This window comes from Pempheris klunzingeri, chromosome 23 (genome assembly GCF_042242105.1).
Source record: "Pempheris klunzingeri isolate RE-2024b chromosome 23, fPemKlu1.hap1, whole genome shotgun sequence".
Classification (NCBI taxonomy): domain Eukaryota; kingdom Metazoa; phylum Chordata; class Actinopteri; order Acropomatiformes; family Pempheridae; genus Pempheris; species Pempheris klunzingeri.
Window position 1 is genome coordinate 16415217 of NC_092034.1, and position 27548 is coordinate 16442764.

A 27548-nucleotide genomic window follows, 5' to 3' on the forward strand; every position below is an offset into this window, starting at 1 on the left:
TTTCTGTCCGAGGCGCAACACACACGACCCACAAACCTTCCCCACAAGTGTGTGGCTTCTTCCCTCAGATACAACAAGAAAAAAAAAACTAAAATCACAGAACACAGCGACAGCATGTCCACTTTGAGCCTGTGGAAGGCTTTGAGAGGGGGAAAGATGTGATTCTAAAAGTTGACATATTAACTTCTGGAGCAAACAAAGCCCCTTATAATGTGGTTCTATCTCACTGTGTAGGTTTACAGCTGTTTGCATGTAGGACAGATGTTGAAAGTGTTTTTTTCTAACCGTGCTGCAGAATCAGCCCTGTCCTTTAGTGTGTTGTCCATAAAAGGACAGAGAAATAGTGAAACACAGCAGACTGGCAGGAAAGAGGAGCCCGGCCCTCAGCTCAATGTCACAGAAAGCCCTGAATGAGGCCTTGTTGGGTCAAACCCATCCCTGGATCCTGTTCCTCGCTGTACAGCCTGTGTCCCGGCTGTGACTCATGGCAGCGTCCTGTGTTTTGAAGTGACACCATATCCACTGTGAGACTCTGAATGTGCTCAGCGGCCTCCCGTTCTCAGCCAGCCGCTCTGAAAGGTCAGCCTGTGTGATAATGGCTGGTATGAACATGCATCATCCTGCCTAGTCATGTGTGCCTGGACCAAGACTCCCAACAATACTCCCCATTGAAAAACAGATGTTCCAAGTTAATGGAGTTAACAACCTGTGTGTGTGTGTGTGTGTGTGTGTGTGTGTGTGTGTGTGTGTGTGTGTGTGTGGCTTCTTTACAAACTTCCACAAACACTTCTGCTCTCTTGCAGAAATGAGTGCACAACCCCCCCCCCCCATGTTTTTAGCATTGGTCAAATTCTTCGCCTTTATTGTAGGGGTGTGTAAGGGTGTGCAAAAATACCATTCAGCGCAGTCACAGTGATCATTTGAATAAATTATCAAATTATGACCCCCCCCCCCCATGAGTTTCACATCACAAGGTTAAATGTGTGTGACTGGGAAAAACTGCATAGTAGCACAGAGCATCAAAGATACATATTCAGTTATACAGCTGCATTGTTGTGAAATGATATTTCATCATCTCTGCCAATAATTCACTGAAGAATTAAAAAAGTAACGCCCAGTAGAATAGAATGAGATGTGACCTCAGCCAGAACTGTGTTTGATTCCTGCGCAGTCAGAGGGATTCAGGCACTTTCATGAGTCTTTTCACGGCTGTGACACGGAGACGGCGCTGATCCCTGCCTGTCCTCAGACCTCGCTGTTGGTCGGGTGTTGCAGCATAGCTAACTCAGTGCCTGATACTGTGCAGGGATGATGTATCTGCCTCAGAGTTAGAAAAATTATTGATGTACCTACAGTTTCTAGATCAGTGTCCAGGTTGTTTTTTTTTTCCTCTCGTGTGTGTGTGTGTGTGTGTGTGTGTGTGTGTGTGAGAGAGTGTGTATTCTCTGTGGAGCCTCTCCCTCTGCTGTCCTCTGAGCTATTGTGTGGGGAGGAGAGATGCTTTTTCTCTGGAACACATCACTTTTGTCTAATATTTGGAGTCTGTGTTTGATCGCTGAAAATATCTTTGCCTGTCATATTTAAAACCCTTGATTTTAAAGATAGTCGGTACATGAGACAACAAGCAGTTTGTACTGGTGATGGTTATTTTTTTTTATATATCAATCAATCAATCTTTATTTATATAGCGCCAATTCATAACAGCGTTATCTCCAGACTCTTCCCATAAAGAGCAGGTCTAGACCAAACTCTTTCATTAGAGAGAGACCCAACGATTCAGGAATTCAACATTAAGGATTCAAGAATCCCCACATGAGCAGCATCAGATAGTCAAGGTGGAAAGACGGTCTGCACCATCTGCAGACCATATGGAGGCTCAGGCTGTGGTCAGTGAAGTGTCCCCAAAATGTATTTGCTTATCTATCATTTGTCATTTAATTTAATTACATGCACACTCTACATTTTAGAGGTCAGCGTTGTACTTTTCACTCCACTCGTTTTATAGCTTTAGTTACTCACGTTCAGATGATCAATGCCAAATGTAATCAACAAATGAATTACACTGTTTTATTATGACAGATGGTGGTATATAAAGTCCTTATGATTGGCGTCATGTTTGACCAAGTACTTAACAATACTAAAGTACAATTGTTGCCTTCAGTTACATTTTGATGTTAATATTTTAGTATTTTCGTATCGTATAGTTAAACAACCAGTCAGTCTTTATTTAGATAGATAGCACCAAGTCATAACAAATGTTATCTCAAGGCGCTTTACGTAAAAAGCAGGTCCAAACCAAACTCTTTAAGCATCAGGCGACAGTGGCAAAGGAACACTCCCCTTTAACGGGAAGAAACCTCGAACAGAGCCAGGGTTGAAGGGGGGGCGGTCGGGGTCCAAAGTAAATCCTAAATGCATGACTTTTACTAGCTGTAGTATTTCTACATTGTTGTTTCCAAATTAATTTCGCTGCTCTGATACAAGGTTGTGAGTCTTCGTCTTTTTTTTTGTTCAACCTGGCCTGGACAATTTGTCTTCACCTGCTCTATTTGGGAACTAGGAAATTATAATGAGCAGGGCTTTATATCCACTAGAGGAAGAGTTTGGCACTAACCTTGGCAGATACTTTTGTAATAACTGAACACAAGCCTCATTTTGCTTCTTTTTTCTTTTCACCTGTGGTGCACTTTTTAAAGGGGCATTTAGAGACGAGAAAGACGAAAGAACAATGTATCAGTGTACACACAGGTGAAACGACATCACACCGTGACATCCACATCAACAACAAGAACTTATTTCTTATTAGAAATTAGTTTTTGCAGCCTGTGTTGGGTTTTTTGGGGCACATTTTCTGTGACATGTTCATATTGAGATTTTTTAGAGATGTGTTTTATGTGGGGGTTTTTTTTCCAACATAGACATGCAAACAACGTAAACTCCACTGCAGCCATATGACCACAGAAAGACTGAACACTATGTTTCAGAGCAACGCAGTGGTTGTTGATGTTTAACATCTTTTAGTAAATCTGTACTCTAATCTTTTAGATCTTTGACTGTTGGTTTTACAGATTTACAGTATACACATTAGACTTGCGTGGACATCAAAAACACTGCTGCAGCATCAGCCCTGCACACTTTTTCTTAAATTACCACTTCACTGATGGTGGTAGACGAGAATCCAGAATTATTAGTGCCTCGGCGTCTGGGGCCAGAAACACTCCAGAGCGTCCCCCCCCTTTTTTTCCCCACCCAATCACAGAATAGAGCTCTCCCCACGATGAATTAAACAAAATTCCAAAGATTTTTGGACTACGTTGAGCCTCAAAATGCATTGAGCTTAACCCCTTGAAGCATACTCGACTCCTCTCTTTTCTGTTTCTGCTTACTTTAAATTTATCAGTTGTAATTTTAGTATCTAAGTAGGAGGTTTGCATGACATTTTTGCCATGGGTGACCCCCCCCCCCCAGAGACTGACTCCCTAATCTTTTGATTTTTCAAAAGAGCATCAGGCATAGTAAAAAGAATTGCACTTAGCACATCAATACTCTTAAATTTTGTGTTTGTGACGCCATTACTTTGATGGAAATCAATGAAGCAGGTTAACTCGTACCACAAAGAAAAGCTGAGTGGAGGCTTTCAGACGGTTAGTTGATGATGTGAGGAGAACAGAGGAATTATCAGCACTGGGTGAACACGGGCTGATTCTGAACAAGGCATGCCAAAATTACACCCAGATATGCTCATTCTAAATATATCACAAATATATGTGAATACTTTATTCATTCCCTGGTTTCTAAACAAGGATATATGAGCATCCCTGTTACGCCAGATCTCCCCATCAGCACGTTTTCCCAGTAGGATACATGTGATGTTTGGGGCACAGATTAGCTATCACTAGTGACTTTGGTAATCCCTAATCCCTTTGTTCTCTCTCTGCTCAAAACGCCGCATCCGGTTCTGTTCGGGCTCTTTACAACAGGAAGTAGCTAGGGGCCAATGAGAGTGCAGGGAACGGGGTCACATGTTGAGGGATGGCCATTGAGAGCGAAGGACAAGATTGGTTGGTTGGTTGGTTGGTTGGTTGGTTGTCAGGTAGATGGCCATTCTGTGGTGTGTGTGAGACACACATTTTAAAGGTATGACTTAGCAAATGAGAACACATGCCATATGAGACAGATATGTGCAACATCAGCTCAACCACAATCGGCCCACATGTGGCATGGACAGATCTGGGCCACATAAACCAAACCACCATCGGCCCACATGTGGCATAGACAGATCTGGGCCACATAAACCAAACCACAATCAGCCCACATGTGGCATGCCGTCATTATAAACAGTGCCATCATTGCCAGACCTGGCCCACATCCGGTTGACATACCACTTGCCATGCCAGCAGTCGGCCAGCAGTGCCGGCTTGACGCCAGATCTGGCCCAGACCTGTCAGCTATGTGGGTTGATGCACCGGATTGATGCATTCCATGTTAAAATGTACTGTAATGTAATTTTTTGGAGCATGGCCTTACAGGGTGTGAGGTCCACCCACCAGTCTCACAAAATGCTGTGGGAAACGCTGCCTGCACCCCCTCCTGACAGCTGTCTGCATCAGTTTTGTCACACCCTCAATCTCAGTTGTGTCATCGAAAAGGTTAAAAAAAACAGCCCTGTAAACTTCTAATGGTGGCGTGACAGAGAGGTTGCCCTCTTTGGTGACATTTTATTTGAACTAACAAGGTTGCATGGTGGTTATTTGCAACACCCACAGTCTGCTTATGTCCTTTCTGGTCTGTTGTGCAGGCTTCTTTTATTCATTATTCATTTCCAAGTGTTGTGTTTATGCTTTGTGGGTCTGTAGTGTGTAGGTAACGGGCTGCCAGACATGTTTCTGAGAGCTTCCTGTTACAGTTTAGTGCTATCGGTCTCCATGACAGGATGGAGTGCAATGCACTTCTACACCCTTTTTTTGAAAGTTGTAACCTCTTTTATAATGAACTGAGAAAAGAGCTGCTCTTCCACAACAGATAACTCTTCTCTAAAACCAAGTGTCGGATATTGTCAGCTGTTTAAACTGAAATGAAGGAGAACATCAGTGCTGTTTAGTGTTCTCTCGATCTAATGTCTTTTTGTTCAGACTGCATGCACATCAGCTTTAAGACGGACTCTCCCCATTGTTACTTACAAGTGGTCAGATTTGTGTGTCCAGACATCACTAACTTATCTGCATGGGTTGTGGTAATGACGTGATCATCAGAAACTATGTGCACTTGTAATGTGGCTTCGCAGCAAGGAAGCATGAGAAATGGCATCTTCCCTGTGAAGGGAATTTATTTCAAGTCTGGACTCTGTGTTGTCCTCCATACTACTCTGCCTGGAGAAGCAAGGATTTTGCCCAGCCCTTTGCTCAGCCACTATGATGCACTTGTGTCACTCTGGAATTGTCTGTATGTTGCATTGCAAGTGATTGACAGACCGAGACGCATCCATAGAAATCCAATTTGAATTGCATTTTAAACAACAATCCAAAAGTAGCTTGGATGCAATTTGCAAAAATCGCTTTCCATGTGTTTTTTTGTTTTTGTTTTTTTGGTGTCCAGTCATTCTAAAATTAATTTGGACCCAATCTGGAAATGTCAAGAATGGATTTGGCCTGGCAATCTAAAAATCAATCAATGAAAAATGTTTGTGGTAATTGTGCTCATTTAACAAAATTCTCAAAATGTTGTCAAACACAAGCATGTGACAGTTGTCACTCTGTATGATATGTGGTTATGTATATGTTTAAAAGTCACCAACACATTCAGGAATGAACTTTCATCCACTTCTGCATGAGCACGGGGTGATCAAGTGTTTTTATGTAGCCACTCGACATTTTATAAAATCCATAATGTTGCTTTTAAAATAAGGACTTTTAGCTTATTCGCACATAAGACATACAAGCTGAATACATTCCTTTAAGCTTAAATGATGTGGTGATTCAATCCTTAGGAATGGTTTGATCACTTCTCCTTCCTGACGGAAGAGAGCCAGGACGAGACGCACTCGTGATGACACAAACACAACATCACTGAACTGTAGCTCAGCTCAGAAGAATGCTGTTTGCATCCAGTTCTACTTTCTGTGGAGAGGCAGGCAGATGGCAGGTGTGCTTTGGTAGAAAACATTTCTCAATGAAACCGCACTGCAAGATCTGTGGATTATTCTTTCTCTGCTATTGAATTTTCCAAATGCAGATGATACAGAACAAATATTATTGAACTTTACTGTATGTGGATGAGGCTGTGCATTATTTTCATTATAGAAAAATCTTTCTTTTTTTTTTTTTTTTTCAAGTAGTTGTTTCATCTGTAAAATGGGAGAAAACAGTGGACTGCAGCCAGCGATTATTTTCTCCATTAATCGAATTGTTTGGTCTATTAAATCCAGATGATGCTGATGATGTTGATGTTGATTAGTGTTTCCCAAAGCCCAAGATGACTCAAATGTCTTGTTTTGTCCACAACCCAAAGATGTCAAGAGTACTATCATAGAGGAGGAAAGGAACCAGAAGATATTGACATTTAAGACGCTACTCATTAAAAATACGTCTGCTTGTAATTTTGCCAGCCTGAAGGCATCGGCATGTCTTCAGGCTGCAAGTCTTAGCAAACCTGTGAAATTTGGGGCAGATTGGACAATGTACCCTGAAGGGATAACAACTATTTTGGGTATTTAACCCCTCGCCGTATGGGTTTAGTGCAGCCTTTGAACAACTTTTCATCCTTAAGGTCTTTTCGACATGGTGATCAATTTTGAAGTGGATCCGATTAACCTTTTTGGACTACTTAAGCAATTTAAGAACCCATTAAATGTACCAAATGTTCACACTTAATTCAAAATAGTGGACTTCCTGTTGGGGTTAGGTCAAGGCTGGGCATGGTTCATATGCCAAGGGAATTTCATACATGTAGGTGAAACATAGTTCATTGAAATTTTGTAGGGGGTGCCCTGGAGCCCTCTTGCCACACCCAAAGCCATAACCCACATCACATTACACATTTCAGGCCTCCTGATGTCAACAACTTCATGTTTCATGGCGAACAATGTGTAGCAATGACAACAGCATTTGATGAAAAGATAAAAGCCTCACAGTTTAGCATAGGCAACGTCTTGAGACTTTTTGAACACGTGAGGTTAACCTACTGGGAGTGGTGGATCAAAATAACATGCCATTTTCTGTTGCCAGTAGTTGGCGCTATGACTATGATTCAAAATTGGCCTGGTCAAATTTAGTAAATATCTGACCATGTGGAGTCAAGTTAGAACAGTTTGTTTGTTAATGGCGAAGGATTGAAATTTGCCTTTCAACAAAAACTCACACAACTCATAGTTTTCACTATGAAGCATCATCAATGTCTTCTTACCAAATTTGAGGTGCATCTGGTTAACCAGCTTGTCGGGGGACAACATAGTGTAAAACACATCACCTACGTACCTTGGAGTAGTTTATGTCATTTAGATGACACACAAGTGTGAGCGGCAGGTCTGTTGGTTGTCTCTGAAAGGCTTTCATTTTTTGTTCTGTGAAATATTTAAGTCCAACAAAGCCTTAAAAAAGCTTTTAAAAATATAAACCTAGAGAAATGGGAATAATTTTTCATAACATAGAGAGACTGCCAGTCTAAAGTAGGTGGTCAGAGTATGTTTGAATGACTGCTGTGTCGTATCACTTTGTGATGAAGACAAGCAAAACCCACACTTATTTATATGTAAATGTTAAAGCTTTTCAGGATCTGCAGGAATAATTTGCAGCATATCACTGGATGTGGTTGTTATTCTGTCTGACACACACACACACACACACACACACACACACACACACACACACATTCTTAAGCTGGCTCTCATTCTGCCAGGTGTGAGGGAAAGTGAACAATCATCAGTGCAGACAGGGAACCACTCAAACTCCCACCGCTTCTGGTTTGTGGAGAAAAACTAGTCCATATGAGATGCACTGGCCCCTGACCGTCAACAATAATATGCATAATATGTGTTTTTATGTGGTGAAACGTTGGAGACTCATTTGGTTTAGGCACCGGGACTGTGTGGTTAGGTTTAGGAAAAGATGATGATTTAGGTTAGTAACAAGTGTGTTAGTTACGCAAGTGAAGTTACATTACATATATGACAATAACTCAATGCTGACTCCCCTTTAGCATTTCATACAGATGCAGAAGGGGGTGACAAAGTGTCGGTATATAATGGCCCAGGAATGATAATGGGTGTGCCCCATTCATTACATAAGCATCAGTTTCAATTGCTTCCCATTAACCAACTGCCGGGGCCTCATCATTGCTTCAGTGCATCATAGCTTGTTTTTGTGTGCGACTGGAATGGTTTCATTTCTGACCCTTAAAATCTTTTGTTCTTGCCAACCATAGATAAGGTGGGTGTATGCAGTGTATGTGGTTCCTTGTTCAAAAACAGCTCCTGGCAAATGGTCACACAGAATGATTTACCGATTTACCATTTTCCTGCGAAGCAAACTTGTGACAGATCTTAAACTGGTGACAATATTGTTGTATTCGTTAGTCCTACTTTGTTGGTTGTTGAGTGTTAAATTGCAGTTTGATCCACTTCAACTACATTTAAACACTGGCTGCCGGAAAACCTTGTACATCTGTAATTTGAAATGTTTAATACCACAGACACAAAGTGACAGTTACAGTAGATGTTATCATGAATTTTTTATGACCATGAGTCCATTTTTTACTGAGCAACCAGTAAAAAGCAAAGTGAATGTCAGTGTTTTCTTTTAGGAATATTTAAGCAGTCATTTTGCTTTTAGATGAGAATGGTGCCCTGGGAAAACAGTCCTAACCTGACATTATAGTAGTGTATTCTGGAGGCACAGCAGAAGTGATGCATTCAGGAAACTATTGATTTTTACGGTGTTTGATGTGAGCTGCAGCGGTGTAACTGAACTTGAAGAAGTGGATATATTGTGATTGTCCCAAGTGCTGCTTCAACAATCATTCGGTGTACAAAGGTACAAACAGAAAATAGTGACTTTCTCAACTCAGCTCTCTCAAACATTGATTAAACATGTCCTTGTCCATAATATCTTCAATAGGATGTTGGTGCAATGGTTAGCATTGTTGCCTCATATGATGATGAACAGCTGAAGTTTGGTCAGTAATGACAGAATCCACTGAAAGCAATGTGAGACTTTTATGAAAACTCATTGAAATATTTATTTCAAACTTTTAAGTACACAAGAAAGTTAGGAGATACTTCAACAGTTAGTGATTGGAAAGGTGAGGGGAGCTGGATGACTGGCTCTCGCTGCGACTGTCGTCATTATACCTGCCCCTTGGCGAGTGCACAAAAGTGAGTTCCCACTTTCTGCAGGATTTTTCTTTCAATTAGGCCGACGGCTGCATCAGGAGTGAGTGTCTTCGATGCCCATTGTAGAGGAAGCAGCTACAGTGGCGTACACAGCCAGCCTCTAGTGCTTCGTGTCCGTAACGCAGATGTTTTCACAATACATGTGAACAATCCCAGTTTGAGGATCATGACATACCTCCGTCATGTCTCTCCATCTAACATTGTCTCTGTGTTGCGGTCTTACCCTGCGAAACATTTCACCACCCTCCCAAGTTTCAGAAAATGTCCCAAAATTGGATTAAAAAGAAAAGATATATCCATTCACATTCAGTCTGGCGCTGAATGGCAGGGAAAGCAGGACAAAAAAGAAGAAGGGATTAAACAATTCAGCACTTGAGTGGGGCTGGGCATGCATGATATGAAACAGAAAGCAGCAGCAAACTGGCCAGAGCTGCCATTATACGCAGTGTCTGTTGTCGGAGATAGCACAAGGATAGATGGTAATAGGCCAAACGCAGGTGGCTTCGAGTTTGATAACCTAAAGCAATTAAACAGTTTTCTCTTCCCATTTTCTCCCAAGAGAGCCCCAACCCCCCCCCCCCCCCCCCCCCCCCACAAAGTGAATCCACAGTCATTCCCCAAGAAGATAAAGGATTTGCTGTGAATTATTCCTCATTTCTCTGCCCTCCCCTCTTCCCTATCTACCCTATCCTGTCATATATATAGATGACACCTCTCATTTCCCCCCCCAGCACCTTTACAGTAATAGCTGCTGGTGTGTGTGAGTGCGAATCGTCTGTCTTCCTCTCTAGAGAGAGTAAATAAGAAAATGAATGAGACAAGTGTGAGAGGTGTGTGTTTGAGACCTGGAGGAGGAGAAAGTTTGTAATGTAAATTATTGCACTTAAACTAAATGAACATCTTTCTCAAGCTCTCGCAGGCTTGTCACCTGGCTGTGCCTTCAGATATGGATGACAACACGCTGAACTAACCAGTTTGACCCCAAGTTTAGTCTGTCTGTTCACTTCAACCAAGTTTTTAATGTGGGGTTTTCTGTCAAAGATTTGTCACCTCCAGTCATTTCTCTAAATTGACTTTGAGATGTCAAAAAACAGACAAATAGTCTAGAGATGTGGATTTTAAATCTAACAAAATGGACTGCTTTTTTTTTTTTACGGGGCTGTGAGAAGCTGAGCTTCACCTCCTTACCCTTTTCCATCAAGACATTTTCAGTGTATGGAGCTACCAACTTGTAGCAGAGCTGAAAAACTCAATGTATGGTGTTATAAAACCTTCCTAAACATAAATTGATTTTCTTCGGACCCAGGGGCATCTGTTTTGGAAGGCACGCTGCCAACTTCTTCTCTCAAACTTTGTACAACTCATCATTCTGCCTCTTGCCTCAGAGCGGTTGTAGAGGTCAGAAAACCGTGAACCTGTCTGGTGCTCTGTTGCCTCTTTTACACGAAAGGGACGTTAAACTATCCGGCCGTACCAACAGAGCTGCAGCGGGAGACGAGACGAAAAGGAGGGTTAAGGTACGAAACATGAGAGGAAGTATTTAAAAGATCATTTACCATAGAGGGCTCTATCTCTGTCTCCGACTGAGAACGGGTGCCCTGAGGTGGTCGTTTGAGCGGGCGGATAAGACACTGTATCCAATGAGCTCTCTGCTAAACTGGGGAATGAGGTTTAGGATCTTGGATGGAGGAGTGGACCATCTTTTTGCCTCTCCTTATCCTCTTCCATCCACCCATCCAAGCACTCATCCACCTCCGCTTCATTCTTCCGCTGCAGTGCCGATTGGGGGGGGAGATCGGCTAATCCAGCTCACATGTAGCACCTGACAGACACACTCTCACACACTGTCACACAAGTGATTTTATAATTGAAAAGGTTCAGCACAGATTCTGTGTAAGTATCGAAGTGAAGTGAAGTGAAGCGAAGAACAGCACTGATTTGTTTACTCTGAGGTTCGGTATCACATCTGCCTGGGGTTTATTAAGCGCCCCAAAGCCTCAATCATTCAGGGGAGCTGCATGATGGAGAGCCCCATCCCCTCCAACTTCTTAATGTTTTCTGCATAGAGGATAACCTAATGACTCCAGACCAGTGTGTCATTTGTTTATTTAGGAAATGAATGAACATTGAATACTATCTGAAACACTCTCCTGACCTTATTTAAAGAATGGAGCTAAAGATGAAGTGAGCTGTCACATCATCTGAAGCTCAGGAAACTTGCAAGCTCTTAGTTTGGACTGGTACTTCAGTGTTTCCCCTGCCATTGTACAGGCCAATGAGACCCCCCAGCCAGGCCAACAACAGGCCAAAAAGAATTTTGATACATGATACAAATAGGCTATTTATTAATAAAGGAAGATTTCAAAAAGACCAGGTTGTGATCTGATCTGCCAAGTGGTGTATGCCTCCTTGGCATTTGCATAAAGCAGATCAAGTGTCCTGCTTTCTGTTGTGGTACAGTCAGATGCAAGGTGAGGCCGACATGATTTAAAATCTCCTAACATCACAATGAATGCATCAGGCTGCTGGGTCTGTATCCTTTTATCTCCTTCTCCTGGCTTCTAGCTTAGCACCGGCTCTGCTTCCACAGTACGGCTTCTTCAGCTCAGCGGAAGGAGTGCTTCCCTTGTGTATAAAGTTTTCTTCTTGGTGCAGTTTTCTTCATGCAGAAAAACCCAAAAGAAATTGACTTAATGTAAAATAACCACAAGAGCTACAAGGACGTGCTGAACAGTGGGCGTATCATTTGAGGGGAAAATACTCAAACAGTTGCCATATATGGCCATGTTAACCAGTCTTATCACACTGAAACTGAGCAGTTTTCATTTTTGATTTCATTAGCATATGTGTCACAGTTCCCTTTTATTGGATGTTTTTTCGGTGTATACTGACACTACGCTGTGCAGTGGGGTAAGCTTTTTCCATCTGCATAGCCTATGTGCTGTATGTGGTTCTACATTCTATTAATGTCCCTCATGCCTTGTATCCTCCAGGGTTGCGAAAGGGAAGGGCAGTGACAGTGCAATGGCTTTCTCAGGGCCGAACCAAGAGGGAGGCCAAGACCTCAACACAGGTGAGAAATCTCATCCACCTCTCTATGGTTTTTGTTTCACTGACGCTGACCCTGCCACGTGAAAGCAACTTTACAGTGCACCTGCCTTGCCTTTGGCCACTGGTTTAACACTTTATGATTAGACAGATATATCTGGCTGGTAAAAAGAGTAAAAGTCTAAAGTCTGCTTGTGGCCTCAAGAGCTTGCAGTGCTTATTACATCGAGCAAGATTCAAGTGTTGTACAAAGCCAGCAACACGGTGATGCTTCCTCTTGCTCAGCCCCACCGGAAGTTGTGTAAAGAGCCATGGGGGTTCAGGTTTTAAATTGTGTCTGAACGTATACGTAATGAGACAAAGAAACAATTACAAGCTGAGAGAGATTTTTTTTCAACACACCTTTGCCACAGTCTGTTTTAATGGATGAATAAATGATGTCTGCTCTTTTTGCTTGTATCCTGAGGGGACGCTTGGTGGTGTGATGATTGATACTGCCTTCTTTTTCAGCCAACAGACTAACTCATCTTCCACAACCTTTTTGCTGGTCCACATAAACACATAGCGTACTCTGCATACACATGCACAAACAGGTGGGAGGACAAGAACATTGGCTATGTGCCCTTTACAAAAATTATGACTCAGCGTAGTTCCTTGGAAATGGTTAAGTCAGAATAACAGTGTTTTTGCTTCTGTATAGAAGTGTAGTACAATCCTGAGAGAGATGTGACAGTGTGATAGTGAGCATACACAAGCTCAGACATGCTAAATAGCCAGCCAACAGACAATAACATACAGGCAATACACACATAGAACTTTTGTTTCTAAGGGCATTAAATGGTCTCTCAAGATCTGGATGCACAATGCATACACAACACATGCACTATAATTTGTCTAAAAAACATAAATATATTTATGAGTATTAAAAAAAAAAACAAATCCCCTTCTCAGCTGAGGTCCTGTCTGGTGTAGACCCCCGTCTCGATGGATCTTGTACTTAGTGCATGCTCTTCTGTGTGTGCTTAGTGTGCTGGACTTGGGATGAAACCCTCCATGCATTGTGAGGAGCTTCCTTGACTTGATATCAGTGGCCCCTATCTCCTCCTTTAGGCAGCTCATTATGCCAGCGGGGGGGATCTGATGGCTGGCTGGGCATAAGTTGTGATGGCTCGGACATTGTTCTTCCCATTCAGCCGACTTTTCAGGGCATGCCTTACACTGTGGTGGTATTTGGCTGTGGCTGACTTACTTGCGGCCTCCGTATGGTTCCCATTGGCCTGCAGGATCCCAAGGTATTTGTAGCTGTCCTGAACATCTGCAATGCTGCCTTCTGGTACTTCCACCCCCTTGGTTTGAGCATCTTCCCTCTCTTCCATACCATCTGACCGCACTTATGTAGCCGGAATGACACTCAGTTGTCATTGCTGTAGATCCTGGTGATGTGATTCAGTGAGTCGATGTCTTGCTCATTCCTGGTATACAGCTTGATGTCATCCATGTAGAGGAGGTGACTGCTTCTGTTTATTTGATTTGAAATAATAAGCCAAATTAATCAAATGTTACATTTTGTCTATAGACAAGGAGAAGTTCAAGCACTGCTGTGGCTTTTAGGGTCACACTTAAGTTCATTTGCATCAAAGCTTTTAGAAATGCATATATGTATATCAGAATTATCTTTTGATTTTATAAGACATAATGGTTAAATTGCTGGCCTGACACAGGAAGGACAGTGAAGTGAGAGAAATGACTGGAGCTTTGGACTGAAGCACAAATCTCTGAAAGTGTCGAACTACAGCAGCACGTCTGGCCTTTGTCAGTTCATCCTCATCTTTCTCAGGCTCAGACTCAGGCCAACTCCCTCGACTGGCACCATTTTAACTGATGATGATAACTCAAGGCATCTGACTGCTTCTTGTGCATCTTAATGCTTATGATAATTAGAGGGTGGACCCTGCTGTGAAAAATTAAAATGCAGAATGATTCAGACCCCTAGAGTCCTCTGCATACCAGAGTCTTGGCGCTAACTGGCATGCTTACGAGTGGATATTAATGTTCAACATTTGAGGAAATGAAGAGGGTTAGCATTCTAGAGAGAGGAAAAGAGAGGGAAAGCATGGAGTGAGAGAGAGAGGGAGGGGAGGATGATTTGCAGCAAAGGGCCCAGGCTGGATTCAGGCTTGATAAATGGTACTCTACTAGGTGATGTACCGGGCCTTCCTCTTGTCTGATTTCTAAAAAAAGTGTGAGGAAGGGTGTTTTGGAAGCAGTTAGATGATCCAAAATGAACATTGTGCGTTCAAAGGCATTCCTAACATTTATTTAATTACAGCCACAGTGTTGATGCAATAGTGGTGCCGATGTGTATGGCTCCTAAAGAAAAAATGTCTATGTCTTTTGGCAAAAAGTCTGAACTTACTTTTTTAACTGCAGCATCTTATGCCAGTGCACTGTGTTGGCCAATCAAATACACGATCACGCTCATTCCTGACGGTCTACTTTGTAGGATGAACGATGTATCTTTTGTTTAACGTGCAGACAAAATGTAGTATAATATGGCTGTAGCATATGTATGTACTTCATATCCAGCCTTGAGGTTGCTTAAGGGTAATTTGACACACGTGGTGACATGGGGGAATGAACCCTATAGCCCCAAATGGGGGTGATCTTACTAATTGCATGTCTTGAAAGAATATCATCGAAAAGGTGTCATTAAGTTGACATCAGTTAGGGTAGCATCCACCTTCATTCATTTTTCACATTTAGTTTTATCACACAGAAAAAGCTACTTCATTTCTATTTCCATTTGTTGTTGTAGTTTTATAAACCGTCTCATATCTTTCAATTATTTGTCAGGGGTGATCAAAGTCCCGTTTTTACTTCCCAGTACGACAATTAAGTTAAATCGAATTAACTGTTTTAAGATTTAATTAGTATGTTTCAAAGAATTGAACACCCACACGAATTCAGCAGTTTTTTCAAACAACTCCTCATTATTCCAACTTTATTATACCACTTCAATTATTCTGTACTGGACTGTACTTAAGCACAAAATTGAGGCACTTATACTTCCTACTTCCACTTCACTATGTCTCAGAGGCATATATTGCTCTTTTGTCTTCTATTTGTCTGATAGCTTTAGTTACTAGTTACTTTTCAGATTACTCCCCAGCCACTATCTTTCCTTGCCATGTCTGCGAGCCCAAGACATTCCCAGGCCAGATGGGATGAGTAATCCTTCAATGTGTTCTGGGTTGTCCCGGTTGAGTGCAAGGCAATTTAGTTTATTTAGCACATTTCAACAACAGGGCGATTCAAAGTGCTTCACATAAAACGTTCAAAGCATTGTGACATTATTAACACATTATAAAAAGACGCTTATTAATTAATAATTGCGCAATTAAAAGCAGAGACACAAGAAAATAAAAACAAGCTAAAAGAGAATAAGACAAGTATAAAAGAATAAAAGTTGCAGTGCAAGAAATTAAGAAAATGTCTGAATTAATGAAAGGCAGAAAAGTCTAATGGGAATTTTGTTCCAGACATGTGGTGCATAAAATCTGAATGCTGCCTCTCATTGTTTAGTTCTGACTGGACAGAAATCAGGCCTCTCCAAGACCATCGAGATAACAGCAATGTATTTTGGCCCTAAACCATTCAGGGCTTCAAGAACCAACAGTAGTATTTTGAAATCAATGTTTTGACAGACAGGAAGCCAATGCAAGGATCTGGTAACTGGAGTAGTATGGTCTTCCCTCTTGGTCTTTAATAAGAACTCGAGTTGTAGCACTCTGAAGTAACTGTAGCTGTCTGATCGACTTGAGGCCTGAGAATGAAGTGGGTGAACACTGATATCTACTGTTAAACATGAACAGCAGCTTTAAAAGACCTCCAAAGAACTCCAAAATCCAAAATAAATTAATAATTAAAAAGTTCCTATTTCACAAGTATTACAAGATATAACACACTTGTGTCTCAACAATAGGAGATTCTTGATGATTCTTGTTTTTGTTTTTCACTTTTATGGAATCAGATTTGTTTCCAAAGTTTCAAGCAAAACTTATTAAAAGTCAATCAAAATAAATGGATTTGAGAGAGAAAAAAATGAACTCATGCAAAAAATGATAACCTTCAAAATAAAAAATGTCTCTTGAAAACAAATAACTGTCTTTTATTTTGTTCAAGGATGTAGTTTTGCTCTCGCCCTCTCTCTCTTTTGGTTATGGCCAGATTCTTTGTCTGAGTTTTGACACAAACCTATTGCGTGGGCGGGCTCTTTCAAGGGCGCGTTCCTATTGGCTGTTGAGCTTTTGAGCGACGCGGCTGTGACCCGGAGGTTGTTCCCCTGTTTGCCTGAATTGACTCCTGGGGATCTATAAAGTTTTTTTGAACTTTTTCTAATCACCAAGCGGGAGAAAGAATCTTCCATTCGCCATGCAAGGCATGCATGAAGAGGAAGCATAGGGGGGCATACAAGCAACTGCTTCAAGATTAAAGTACTAATCACTGTATGTAGTTTTTAAAAAAAAAAGTTTGTTTTTTTAAACAATATTTACACAATTTGTTAAGTCATTTAGAAAAATGAGGTGTCCTCATGTCGTGTTGAATACTGCAAAATACATAATCCTAATTAAATCTAATTTCACATGATAGTTTAACTAAATATCGAATATTTCTCAATCTTTTGTAGTTACGCTTAATATTATCGCTTCTGTAGCTTACTTAACTTTAACACAAGTTAAAGGCTCCCTATTTGAGAACATTACAAAAGCAGAACATTAATATAGCAGCACACAACTATTTTCTGTTTAATGATAGAGTGGAATACTTGCATCCTGAAGAGAGACTGAAGTCAGGCTCCTTCTATGTGTGTTGTAATCTGAGTTTATCAGTCCTTTCTGCATGTTGCACATGTTCACATGTATGTAACTCCTCTTTAATACAATGATATTTAGACAACAGTGTTCTTCTGAGCTCGTCTCAACACAACATTGTTCCATGCACAAAGCTAGACGGGATTTTCCCCAATGTGGTGTGGAAGAATTTGGCCGGCCCGCATGGAGCCCTGACCTCAACCTCACCCAACACCCTTGGGATGCACTGGAACACGAAAAAGACTTTATCGACCAACGTCCGCGTTGAACCTCGCTAACGCTCTTGTAGCTGAACAGGAGCAAAATTCTTGCAGCCAGGCTGTAGTGGAGATATGTAAGGCTTAGGTGTCCATGTGCTTTTGGCTGTGAAGTGTATTAACATTGGACTAGGAGCTGAATCCTCATACCAGCCTGTTTTGGACACACATTAGATGAAAAAAAAATTGTGACAAGCAGGATAAAATGCAGTGTAGGTGGGGACGAGTGTTAAGGCATGAATGCAGAGGCATAGAGGTGTCAACAGTGAGCTTTCATCACTTTCTACTGTCCTCGTGTTCCTCTCGCTCTCTGTCTGTATCATCCAAGGTCGGGCTGAAGGGTCAGGAGTGTAAAAGCAGTAAGATGTGTTTGTCTGCTTCGTGTGAAAATGCAGATATTGTCCCACACTTGGCCTTCTGCAAATCAACAGAACTGAAGTCTTTTCTGCGTGCAAATCCGAGCTCCGGCACAATAGTGCTGGCTGTGTGGGAGCAGAAGAGCACTGGAAAATATTCAGGGGAAGGAATTACATTTCTTGAAAAAAAATAACAAAAGATCTGCAACACAAAAGAACCTGATTGTTCCATACAAATTTAAATTAATTTACTGCTCATGTCAGGGAAAGTGCACTATTTGATTTTTTTGGTGGCTTGACAATCACAAGAATGATGGATGAGGAGGAATTTTGAAAGGCCTCATGTAGCGCCACCTTCTCATTTTGATCCAGTCAAAGTCGTAGGGGGTTTGCATGAGAACCTGCTGCATGAGTATTCCAGGACCTCAGGACCTACTCCACCCACTCTGTGACCATGTTCCCCCACGCAGAATTCAAAAATCATGAATATAGCCCTGAGCATAGCAGTAAGTACCTGGCATGAAGGATGGAAATTAGATGGGTAAATAGTCATGTGTCTTGTAATTATTCACTGAGATTGCAGCAGTCTATAACACACATTTCCTGTGTTCAAGTCCCTCAAAGTACATTAGCATTGCATGGACACACTGCATTAAATGAACTGAAATTGAATTGACCCCTTGTGCTTCCCCTTGCCAACTGCTGGAGACACAGCTGTGCTGAAACTGTGTTTTCCTGCTTGATTGACAATAAGATGTCAATGCTAGCACTGCTCATCCCCAGTGTATATCTAGTTCCTTCCCCATGTGACTATTGTTCAGCAATAAATTGGCAAACCATCTCCACTAAACCTCCATCTGGATGCAAACACGTGACACCAGCAGCCAAATGCAGAAATGACTTTGTCGTGATAAATCTGACTTTTGAACTCAAGTTTTACAGGACCTATTTTTTATTACATCCTACAGTTGAACTAACAACATACTGACTATTTTGCCTTAGTCAGTATGTAGTTACAATATCCCTACAGATGATGCAATTTGCTCTTCACTCACCACAAAGCAGGAAGCAGAACATGGTGCGCACACGTTTGCAGAGGCGCAACACGTGTTATCGCCTCTGGCTATGCTGCACACATTGAAAGGTCAGCAACAAATATATTTGAGCACAATGCTCGCTGGCAATTGAGTAGAATGGTTTTGCAACTGATCATGTATAGGCAGCTTTACCAGCAGAATCTTGTCCCGTGGGTGGCACTAGAGGAAAAACAAGTTTCGAGTTCAGCGGATAGATTAAAGTTCACCCCCCTTGGAAGAATGAATATGCTGAGCAAATTGTATGATAATCTGGTTACTAGATATTAATATTTCTGTGGTACAAATGAAGGTTTTACTTGGACAGTTGTACTAGAGGAGAGATCTGTGGAAAACACTGGGATTCATTCCTCGGGGGCGATGACTATCCAGCCAGTTTCACAGATATACTACCATTAGACACATGTGCAAAAGTTGCAGAAATCTGGTGGCAGCTGGTGATGGCTTCCTCTTTCTGCCACGTCCAGTTCTAGGAACATTCACTGCCTTTGCTGTCTTTTTGTATCCTTTTTCTTGTTTGTGCAAGTCAATGATCTCTTTTAACTTTTTAGACAATTCTCTTAACTTACCCATATTTCTAACAGACAACCAAACAAACCCCTAGCTATTCTGGATATTTAGTGTGTTCTGTCTCAAGCACACCTGATGCAACTAATGAGGCCCTTGATTAGTTGCATCAGGTGTGCTTGAGACAACACCTGATTTGCAATTGAGTGCACTTATTAGGGACTCTATTTAGGGGGTTGAAACAAATTAACTCAATGCAAATTAGTTGCATTGAGCTATTTTAATTATATTCTCGTTCATTGAACACAGCTGAAAGTTTGTAAATGTTGCCAATACACCTAATTTGCAATGGGAGTTGAATCGTTTTGAGTGCAACTGTCGGGACACAAGATAAAGCACAGCTGTCATTTTTCAGAGTTTTAAAATCCTCTGTGCAGTGTTTCACTGTCTTACTGGCATCTGAAGCAGCATACTCTCACCAATGCAACCGCACCCTTACACAAATAAGAGTGCAGGGTGGCTCCTCTTTGGGCATGGAGCTCTCTGGAGCTCAGCCCTCCTGCACCCTGCAGACACACCAGCAGCTTTTTTCACTGCTGCAGCTGCTGATTTGGCTCATTCAACTTGTTCCCTTCTCTCAAGGTTTATCGAGACTTTTACAGACACTTTTAAAATTGCTCAAAAAAGTACACTGAAAAGAAACAACAGCTCTACAGTAGCCACAGTAAAAGTAATTTGTTATCTCCAGCCTTGATAATGAGCATAATACGGCCATGTGCAGGATCAATAGCCTTTTCTGGGAAAATGAATACAGACAAAGTTAACAAGTGAAATTATAAACACATTCAAAGCACAGAATTGATTCGAGAAACTGCATTTCCTGAATAATGAGTTTTAAATGGAGATAGAGAAAAAGATCACGCCTCTTAGTGCCACTACCCATCAGCCAGCTGTCAATATAAGTTATTTGTAAAGGTTTCTCTAAAAGAGGCTCTCCTATCAGAAGCCCTTAAAGGATACATTATTCCCCAAGTGTCATGCCTTTTTATTATTTATTTATTATTTTCTATTTTGGACTGCTTCAAAATATTAGTATTCCCCTATGCTACTGCTCACTCATTTCAAAATTAATACTCTTTTACTGGGGGCAGTGCTTCATTACATCTTGTCATATTCCATTACCTTTAAAAAAAAAAAAAAAAAAAAAAAAAAGAAAAATCTGTCCTATCATAGTGTGTTGGGACCAAGTGGCTACTGCATCATCATCTATTGGTGAAGAACATGTGATATGATTAAAAGCTCTTGGACATGCTAGTAAGCAGATATTGAGATGAGATTGTTCACAATTTCACAAAATGATTTTCATAAAAATTTTAAAACTAAGGGTCAATGAATTTGGTCTGATCAGACTGCCGTAGTTGATTGTGGAAAAATATATATTTCCTTTTGATCAAATGTAGCATTACAAACTGTTGGCAGGTAACTTAAATATATCTGTAAAATGTTCTACTAATCAAAAAGATAGATGTCGTAGAAAAAGCAAAGCATGTTGAAAATATAAAAAAAGGCTTTCAAGATCTTAAACTAAGCTTTTAAAAGCAATCATGGCTATTTATTGTCAGTCAACTTTACGGTAGCTCAGACATTTACAGTTTATTCATATATAATGAAGTATTTTGGGTGGAGAAAGGTAGGGGAGAGCCGTTGGGAATTGTGTTTTGATCGCAGCAGGGTTGGCTTTGTGAACGGCATGGAGGCAGAATCTTGTGCTGTGATGTTCCAGTAGGAGGCTCCTTTGATCCGGCTGTCTTTAGAACACAGAGACATCTTCGACAATGAACAAGTTGATTCCAGTCTTCTGGTGTTTAGGGATATTTCAAGGCACAAAAATGGGATATGACTTGTTTTCAAAGCAAATTTTTGGTTTGAATAGTGAGCAGGCCTTTTTTTCCCTTTAAAGCAAATGCCAACACTCACACAACCATGAGTCATAAAAGACACACAGACAGGACATCGAGAATGACACCAGAAAATGTAGCATGCACAAACACTTCACAGAAATCTAATCCTTCTATAAAAACTTCTCTCTGTTTGGCCTACCCATTTATCTTTGTCAACAAGGTAACATATATATATTTATATCATGTATTTTAAAGGAAATATAATGCTGCCAGGAGCATAATTTATAAAAAAAAAATTGCATATAGAAAACTGCTCACTGTCAACCTGAATGTTAATAAAAAAACATCTGCACAACTTTGTTACCACATGATGTGCCCCCTGACAGCTAAAGCATTACTTCTAGTGTTATTTCAAATACAAACCCGTTGGTTAAAGTTAGGGAAAGGTGGTGGTTCTTGTAAAAGTCAGTGCTGATTTGACACAGTGAGATGTGGGATGCACTGACTTTTTTAAGTATTTAACAAAAAAAACACAATATTTTTCTAAACTTCACCAGGTGATGACTCAAGCATTCTGAAATTCTGATCAGAACCAGAAAAATGCATCAATTTTCCAAAAAGAAACAAAAAAACTCTGATCTGAAAAGGACCCGAGGTTAGTCAGACCCAATCAAAATACACCTGAAAACCACTGAAGATCAGAGACCCACACTGGCAGCAGCATGATGCTCTACCTGTTAGTGATCAGCCACAGTTGAAACAAGCAGCTGAGTCCTATTTAGTGTGTTTCACAGGTCGCACTCTTAGTCCCTCTTCAAAAACATTTTGTTCTTCCTGTGACGACTCGCTGCCTCAATTATGTTCAGTGGCAATGTTCTTTTCTTAAGCACCACATGAATGCACTGCACTGAAATTTGATGGACGTGGTTAAGGTGAATGGTTTCTTCAAAACGTATTTGCTGTTGAAAATTAGGTGTGTATAAATCTATATTTAATATATATATACACTGTTCCAAATTATTATGCAAGTAGGATTTCAGTTAAATAAACTTTTTGTTTTTCATTGAAACATTTAGCTTGTGTTGTTTCTCCTGTCTGTTTAAAACACTGACATCAATTTCAGACAGGTTTGATAATTTATTTGGCAGGTGAGCCTAATTAAATGGAAACTACTTAAGGAGGTTGTTCCATATTATTAAGCAAGTCACAGGTTTCATGCAATCTGGGGAGAAAGAAAGATCTTTCAGCAGATGAAAAGAGTGAAATATTGCATTGCCTTGCAAAAGATATGAAAACACTAGAAATTTTCACAAAAGCTTAAGAGAGATCATCGTACTGTGAGAAGATATGTGTGTGATTCAGAGCGCAGACGGGTTCGTTCAGATAAAAGTGCATTGAAGAAGATTTCTGTCAAGCAAATACATCGTATTAAGACAGCAGCTGTTAAAAAGCCACTGCTGAGCAGCAAACAGGTACTTGAAGCTGCTGGTGCCTCTGGAGTCCCAAGAACCTCTCGACGCAGGATCCTTCAGAGGCTTGCAGTTGTGCATAAAGCTGTATTTCGGCCACCCCTAACCAACGCTCACAAGGAGAAACGTCATGCATTTCCGAGCCCATTGCAAACAGTTTTATTCACTGATGAATGCTGTGCTACACTGGATGGTCCAGATGGATGGAGTTCTGCGTGGCTGGTGGATGGCCACTATGTCCCAACAAGGCTGCGACGTCAGCAAGGAGGTGGTGGAGTGATGTTTTGGGCTGGAATAATGGGGAGTGAGCTGGTAGACCTCTTCAGGGTGCCCAAAGGTGTCAAAATGACCTCTGCAAAATATGTGGAGTTCTTAACGGATCATTTCCTGCCATGGCATAAAAAGAAGAACTGTGCCTTCTGGAGTAAAATCATTTTCATGCAAGACAATGCACCATCCCATGCTGCCAAAAATACCACTGAGTCCTTGGCTGCTATGGGCACAAAGGGACAGAAAATCATGGTGTGGCCACCATCATCCTCTGACCTCAACCCTATTGTGAACCTGTGGAGCACCCTTAAAAGGAAGATCTATGAGGGTGGACGGCAGTATACCTCAAAACAGCAGCTCTGGGAGGCAATTCTGGCATAATTAAATGAAATCCAGGCAGAAACTATACATGGACTCACAAGTTCAATGGATGGGAGAGTTGTGAAGGTGATATTCAAGAAGGGCTCCTATGTTAACATGTAACTTGACCTGTAAAGATGTTTTTGATTGAAACAGCATTTATTTTGAGAAAAAAATATCTCCTAATGCAGAGAATACAACAGATTTCAATTTTCAATTCTTTATAACCTATTGAATGCTTTGAAACTCTGTTGTGCATAATAATTTGGAACACTGTATTTTGAGTTATTTAAAAAAAAAAAAATACAGTTGTCGTCATCTGAAGTTTTGTTTAATAAAATCCTGATTATAATATAATTATTGAGGACTTAAAAATTCGTACCGACATCATCAGACCCATGGCCCGATGGCCAAGGGCAGATAAAGGTGATTGGTCTGGTCAGTCAGAGTCTGTGGTTCATTTTAGGTTTTACAGAGATGTCATAGTTTTCAGGACATGTGACCATTTGTGATTTGCTTAGCCTCAGTACTCAAAAAGATAGAATAGTCGAAATCTACATTTAAACACCAATTTTTATTTACTTATCCAATATGTGCCTAATTTTGTAGCTTGCATGTTTGTGTAATATACACTGCATGTCAGTAATTAAAGGAAAACAACCAAATCTAAAAGGAACTTCACGGTTACTGGATTTGAAAAGAAGTGCCGGTGGAGGTAACTCTAGCAGCAATACATGTCCAAGCACATTAGTGTAGAGATGTGTTACAGGAGACAAGATTGCACGGGGTAATAATGCATTCAGTAGTCTCAGCATCCATCATGGGAGTGGTGCTTACTGAGACAGTGTGAGACTTTTTCAGTTAACAGCTTTGGTTAAGAGAGAGTTTCCAGAACCTGAAAGTAACAAAGCCGAGCAGAAGGCAGAGCTGTCATATCCCTTTCCCAGGAAGTCGACCAACTGCACAGAGAGCTCAGTCTGTCACACCAGGGCCCTTCCTGCTTCCAAATTCTGCTCTCTAGTCACTTTCCTAAAAAACTGAGAAACACATGGAGCGCAAATGAAGCCAGCAAAAAGTGACTTTGCAGATAGCCTGCTCTGGTTCTGGCCTGATAATCCGATCATGTCATTTGGGTTTTGTCCCAGTTTCTTAGTGAGAACCAGAAGCACTGAACAGATTCAAATTTCTTGTTAAGCTGTTTTTGGCCAAGAAAGATGATCTACTGGTGCACCCGAGCCATGCTGTTGGACTGCTTTGTTTGGAATTGAAATGGAGAGCCCCCAAAGGTCTTTTGTATGATAGGAAATGAACCGCCATTGGTATTTTCTGGCTGCTATTCAACAGTAGAATGCAGAATTTGTAAAAAAGAAGAAAAGGAAGGGAACAGTGATGTAAATGCTGGGCCTTATTGGAGCAAACTGAGTTGGAGATAATTACAGTTACCCTCCCTAACCGCAGATTTGATTAGGTAAAAATTGATACTTAAACCTGTTAGACCTCTATGGACATTTACTTTGCTGTAATACACACTGAAAACAACCTGATCAAGTGCCATACAAATGTTTTTTGTTTTTTTTTATTATTGATTGCTATTGGAAATTTCAACAAATATAACGATTTCTAAAGTGAATTGCAACATCCTGCCTTCAAGGAAAGAGGAACGATAGTTAAAATAGCTGAACCAACGCAATAAGAAATGTAGTCGGCATAAAATCTGAAGAACTCGATAAAGGTTTTATTTGGGCGTCGTGTCATGTAAAGTCCAAAGAAGAGCGCTTCTAAATGGTGCAGTTTATTGTAGTTTGGTGAGCTCATCAACACGGATTTAACTTTATGCATCAGTTAAACTTAATATATACTTAAGTTTCTCATGCCAGAAGTAATTGTTTCACTGAATTGTGGCAGTTTTCCGTTACCGATGTAAGCATGTTATTCATTTATGTGAACTAGTACTACATAAGCATGTTCTCATCAGGCTCTTCACTCACACAGAGAGACATAGCTTTACATGTTGAGAATTTGTAAGATTATCTGGTTGTTATGACATTATCCATAGCTGCAAGCGTCTGCCTCTCCACATTGCACCCTTCCACCTCACCCCTCAACCCCCTCACGCACCTCTCCAAACTCTGGAGGTCTGTTGTAGGGATTAGTGGCTTTTTGGAAGCTCAAGTGCTCACAGCACAGGAACAAGTCACCAGGCAATCCACAGGAAAGACACAGAGGACATGTTTTAATTTGTCACTTCAGCAGCTTTGCACCCACTGTCAGTACAGGGAGCAGCCAAAGCTACTTTGGAGGAAACTGCTTTATTCTCTGTTCCATTTCACAGGCTTTTATGTTATAATCCACTGTTGGCTTCACTCATTCATCTGATCTGGGCTCAGGGTTCAGGAGTGTGTGCAAATCTGTGTGTGTAGTTGTTCATGTGTTTGGACTAACTGTCCTTTTAAGGATAGAATGTTGAAAATCATTCCTCATTTCTTTCTCACTTCAGATTAACATTAGAGGATTGGGCTGATAGTTAACCCTCAGCCTGTCCTAATGGAGTGTTTCCACCAAATGTGAGGCGAATACTCGCCTGACTTGGATCGCCAGATCATTTTTGTATATTTGCATTGATGGGGGAGCCAGAGCTAATACTCTGAGAGCTGATTGTGCCAATTGGGGCTAGTGCTTATGCTACCTTGTTTCATGGAAAAGTACAACCGAACACTAGTATTAAGTAATAGACATACATTTTCAGAAGGTGCCCACAGACTCCAGCTCCAGGTGCCCATAGACTCCATAGTTAGTGTGTTACTTGTCTGTCAGCGCTGAGATTCCCTGAGACGCTACCTTCACTGAAGCTGTCTGTGCGACTAACTGGGGCTCTCTGCCGGGTGAATTTTTCGCCCAAGTTGAATATTTTCTACTTGCGTGACACTAACGTACCCGATGTTAGTGTTCTGTTTCACGTCACCCCGCACTCTTTGCGTCTTCTCGCATCTATACATGTCTTTGCATTGACTTTGTATGTAGTTTGCTCGCCGAAAAATCTGCTTCGCATTTGGTGGAAAGGCAACATAAAGACATTAAGACAGGACTAAAGTTTCGGGTCAGGGGATAAGATACCACACAGGATCGTAGATTTAGGTGACACTGTGTGGGAGTATCACTTTTTGCTTTAGCATCTGGCACCAGGTCGGTTTAATATAAATGACATTCACTGGCGACTTGTCCAGGGTGTACCCCGCCTCTCGCCCAAAGTCAGCTGGGATTGGCTCCTACGGACGGATAAAGCAGGAATAGATGGATGGAAATTTGTGCAAGTGAAGTACGCAATAGATTGGAATCAGTCAATGTGAAGCACCTTATGTTGAACTACCCATATGTCAATTTGTAGGGTTCAAATACAATACACATACATATCAAAACGTTTACATTTTACTATTAAAAGGTACTGTGGTCATGAGGAATAGACATCAGACTTTAGATACATTACTTGTTAGTAGGATACACTGAATGTTTCGATCTTTTCTTGGGACTTGTTAATAATACAAAATATAAAATATGATATTAACATTAGTTGTTCATTTGTATCAGACAGTCAATTAATGCTATTTCAATTGTTAAATGTGAACTTTATCCAACCTTAACCAGGTGTTTCAGCTACATAGCAGTTTGCCATATGTAGACACTGAAGCAGATACAGAAGAAAAAACATTGACAAGTAATCATTTTAACAGCTTTTTTCTTTCGACTGACAAAACCTGGTTAGTACCACATCTGTTCTTCTTCAAAGTAAGCAGTATCACTGTAGACATGTAATTTGTCATGCAACCAGATCTAAAAGCGAGCGTGTTTGTAGCAGCTCTGACAGACTGTACTTGGAATCAGGTTGAAAAGTCTGCGAGGCGCAATGAGTAAATACTTTACAATTCTTTTTTTTGATACTATGTGTTACCCTAACCCTAAGCATACAATCTCCAAAAGTACTCAAGCTATGAAAGAAGCACAAGGACACAAGTTGGCACATTGGTTAGCTAAC

At 40.9% G+C, this 27548-nt stretch overlaps 2 protein-coding genes across 3 annotated transcripts in view; one reads left to right on the top strand and one right to left on the bottom strand.

Moving 5' to 3' along the window:
* The window catches only part of LOC139223152 (membrane-spanning 4-domains subfamily A member 4A-like), a 174707-nt gene that overhangs the window by 68426 nt on the left and 78733 nt on the right, over positions 1-27548 (bottom strand). The gene's annotated exons all lie outside the window — the stretch shown is intronic.
* Positions 1-27548, top strand: part of adam19a (ADAM metallopeptidase domain 19a) — a 115856-nt gene that overhangs the window by 408 nt on the left and 87900 nt on the right. For both annotated transcript variants that reach the window (XM_070855112.1, XM_070855113.1), the window contains exon 2: positions 12379-12458. In XM_070855112.1, the coding sequence (XP_070711213.1) occupies positions 12379-12458 (80 nt within the window). The remainder of the gene's footprint in view (positions 1-12378; positions 12459-27548) is intronic.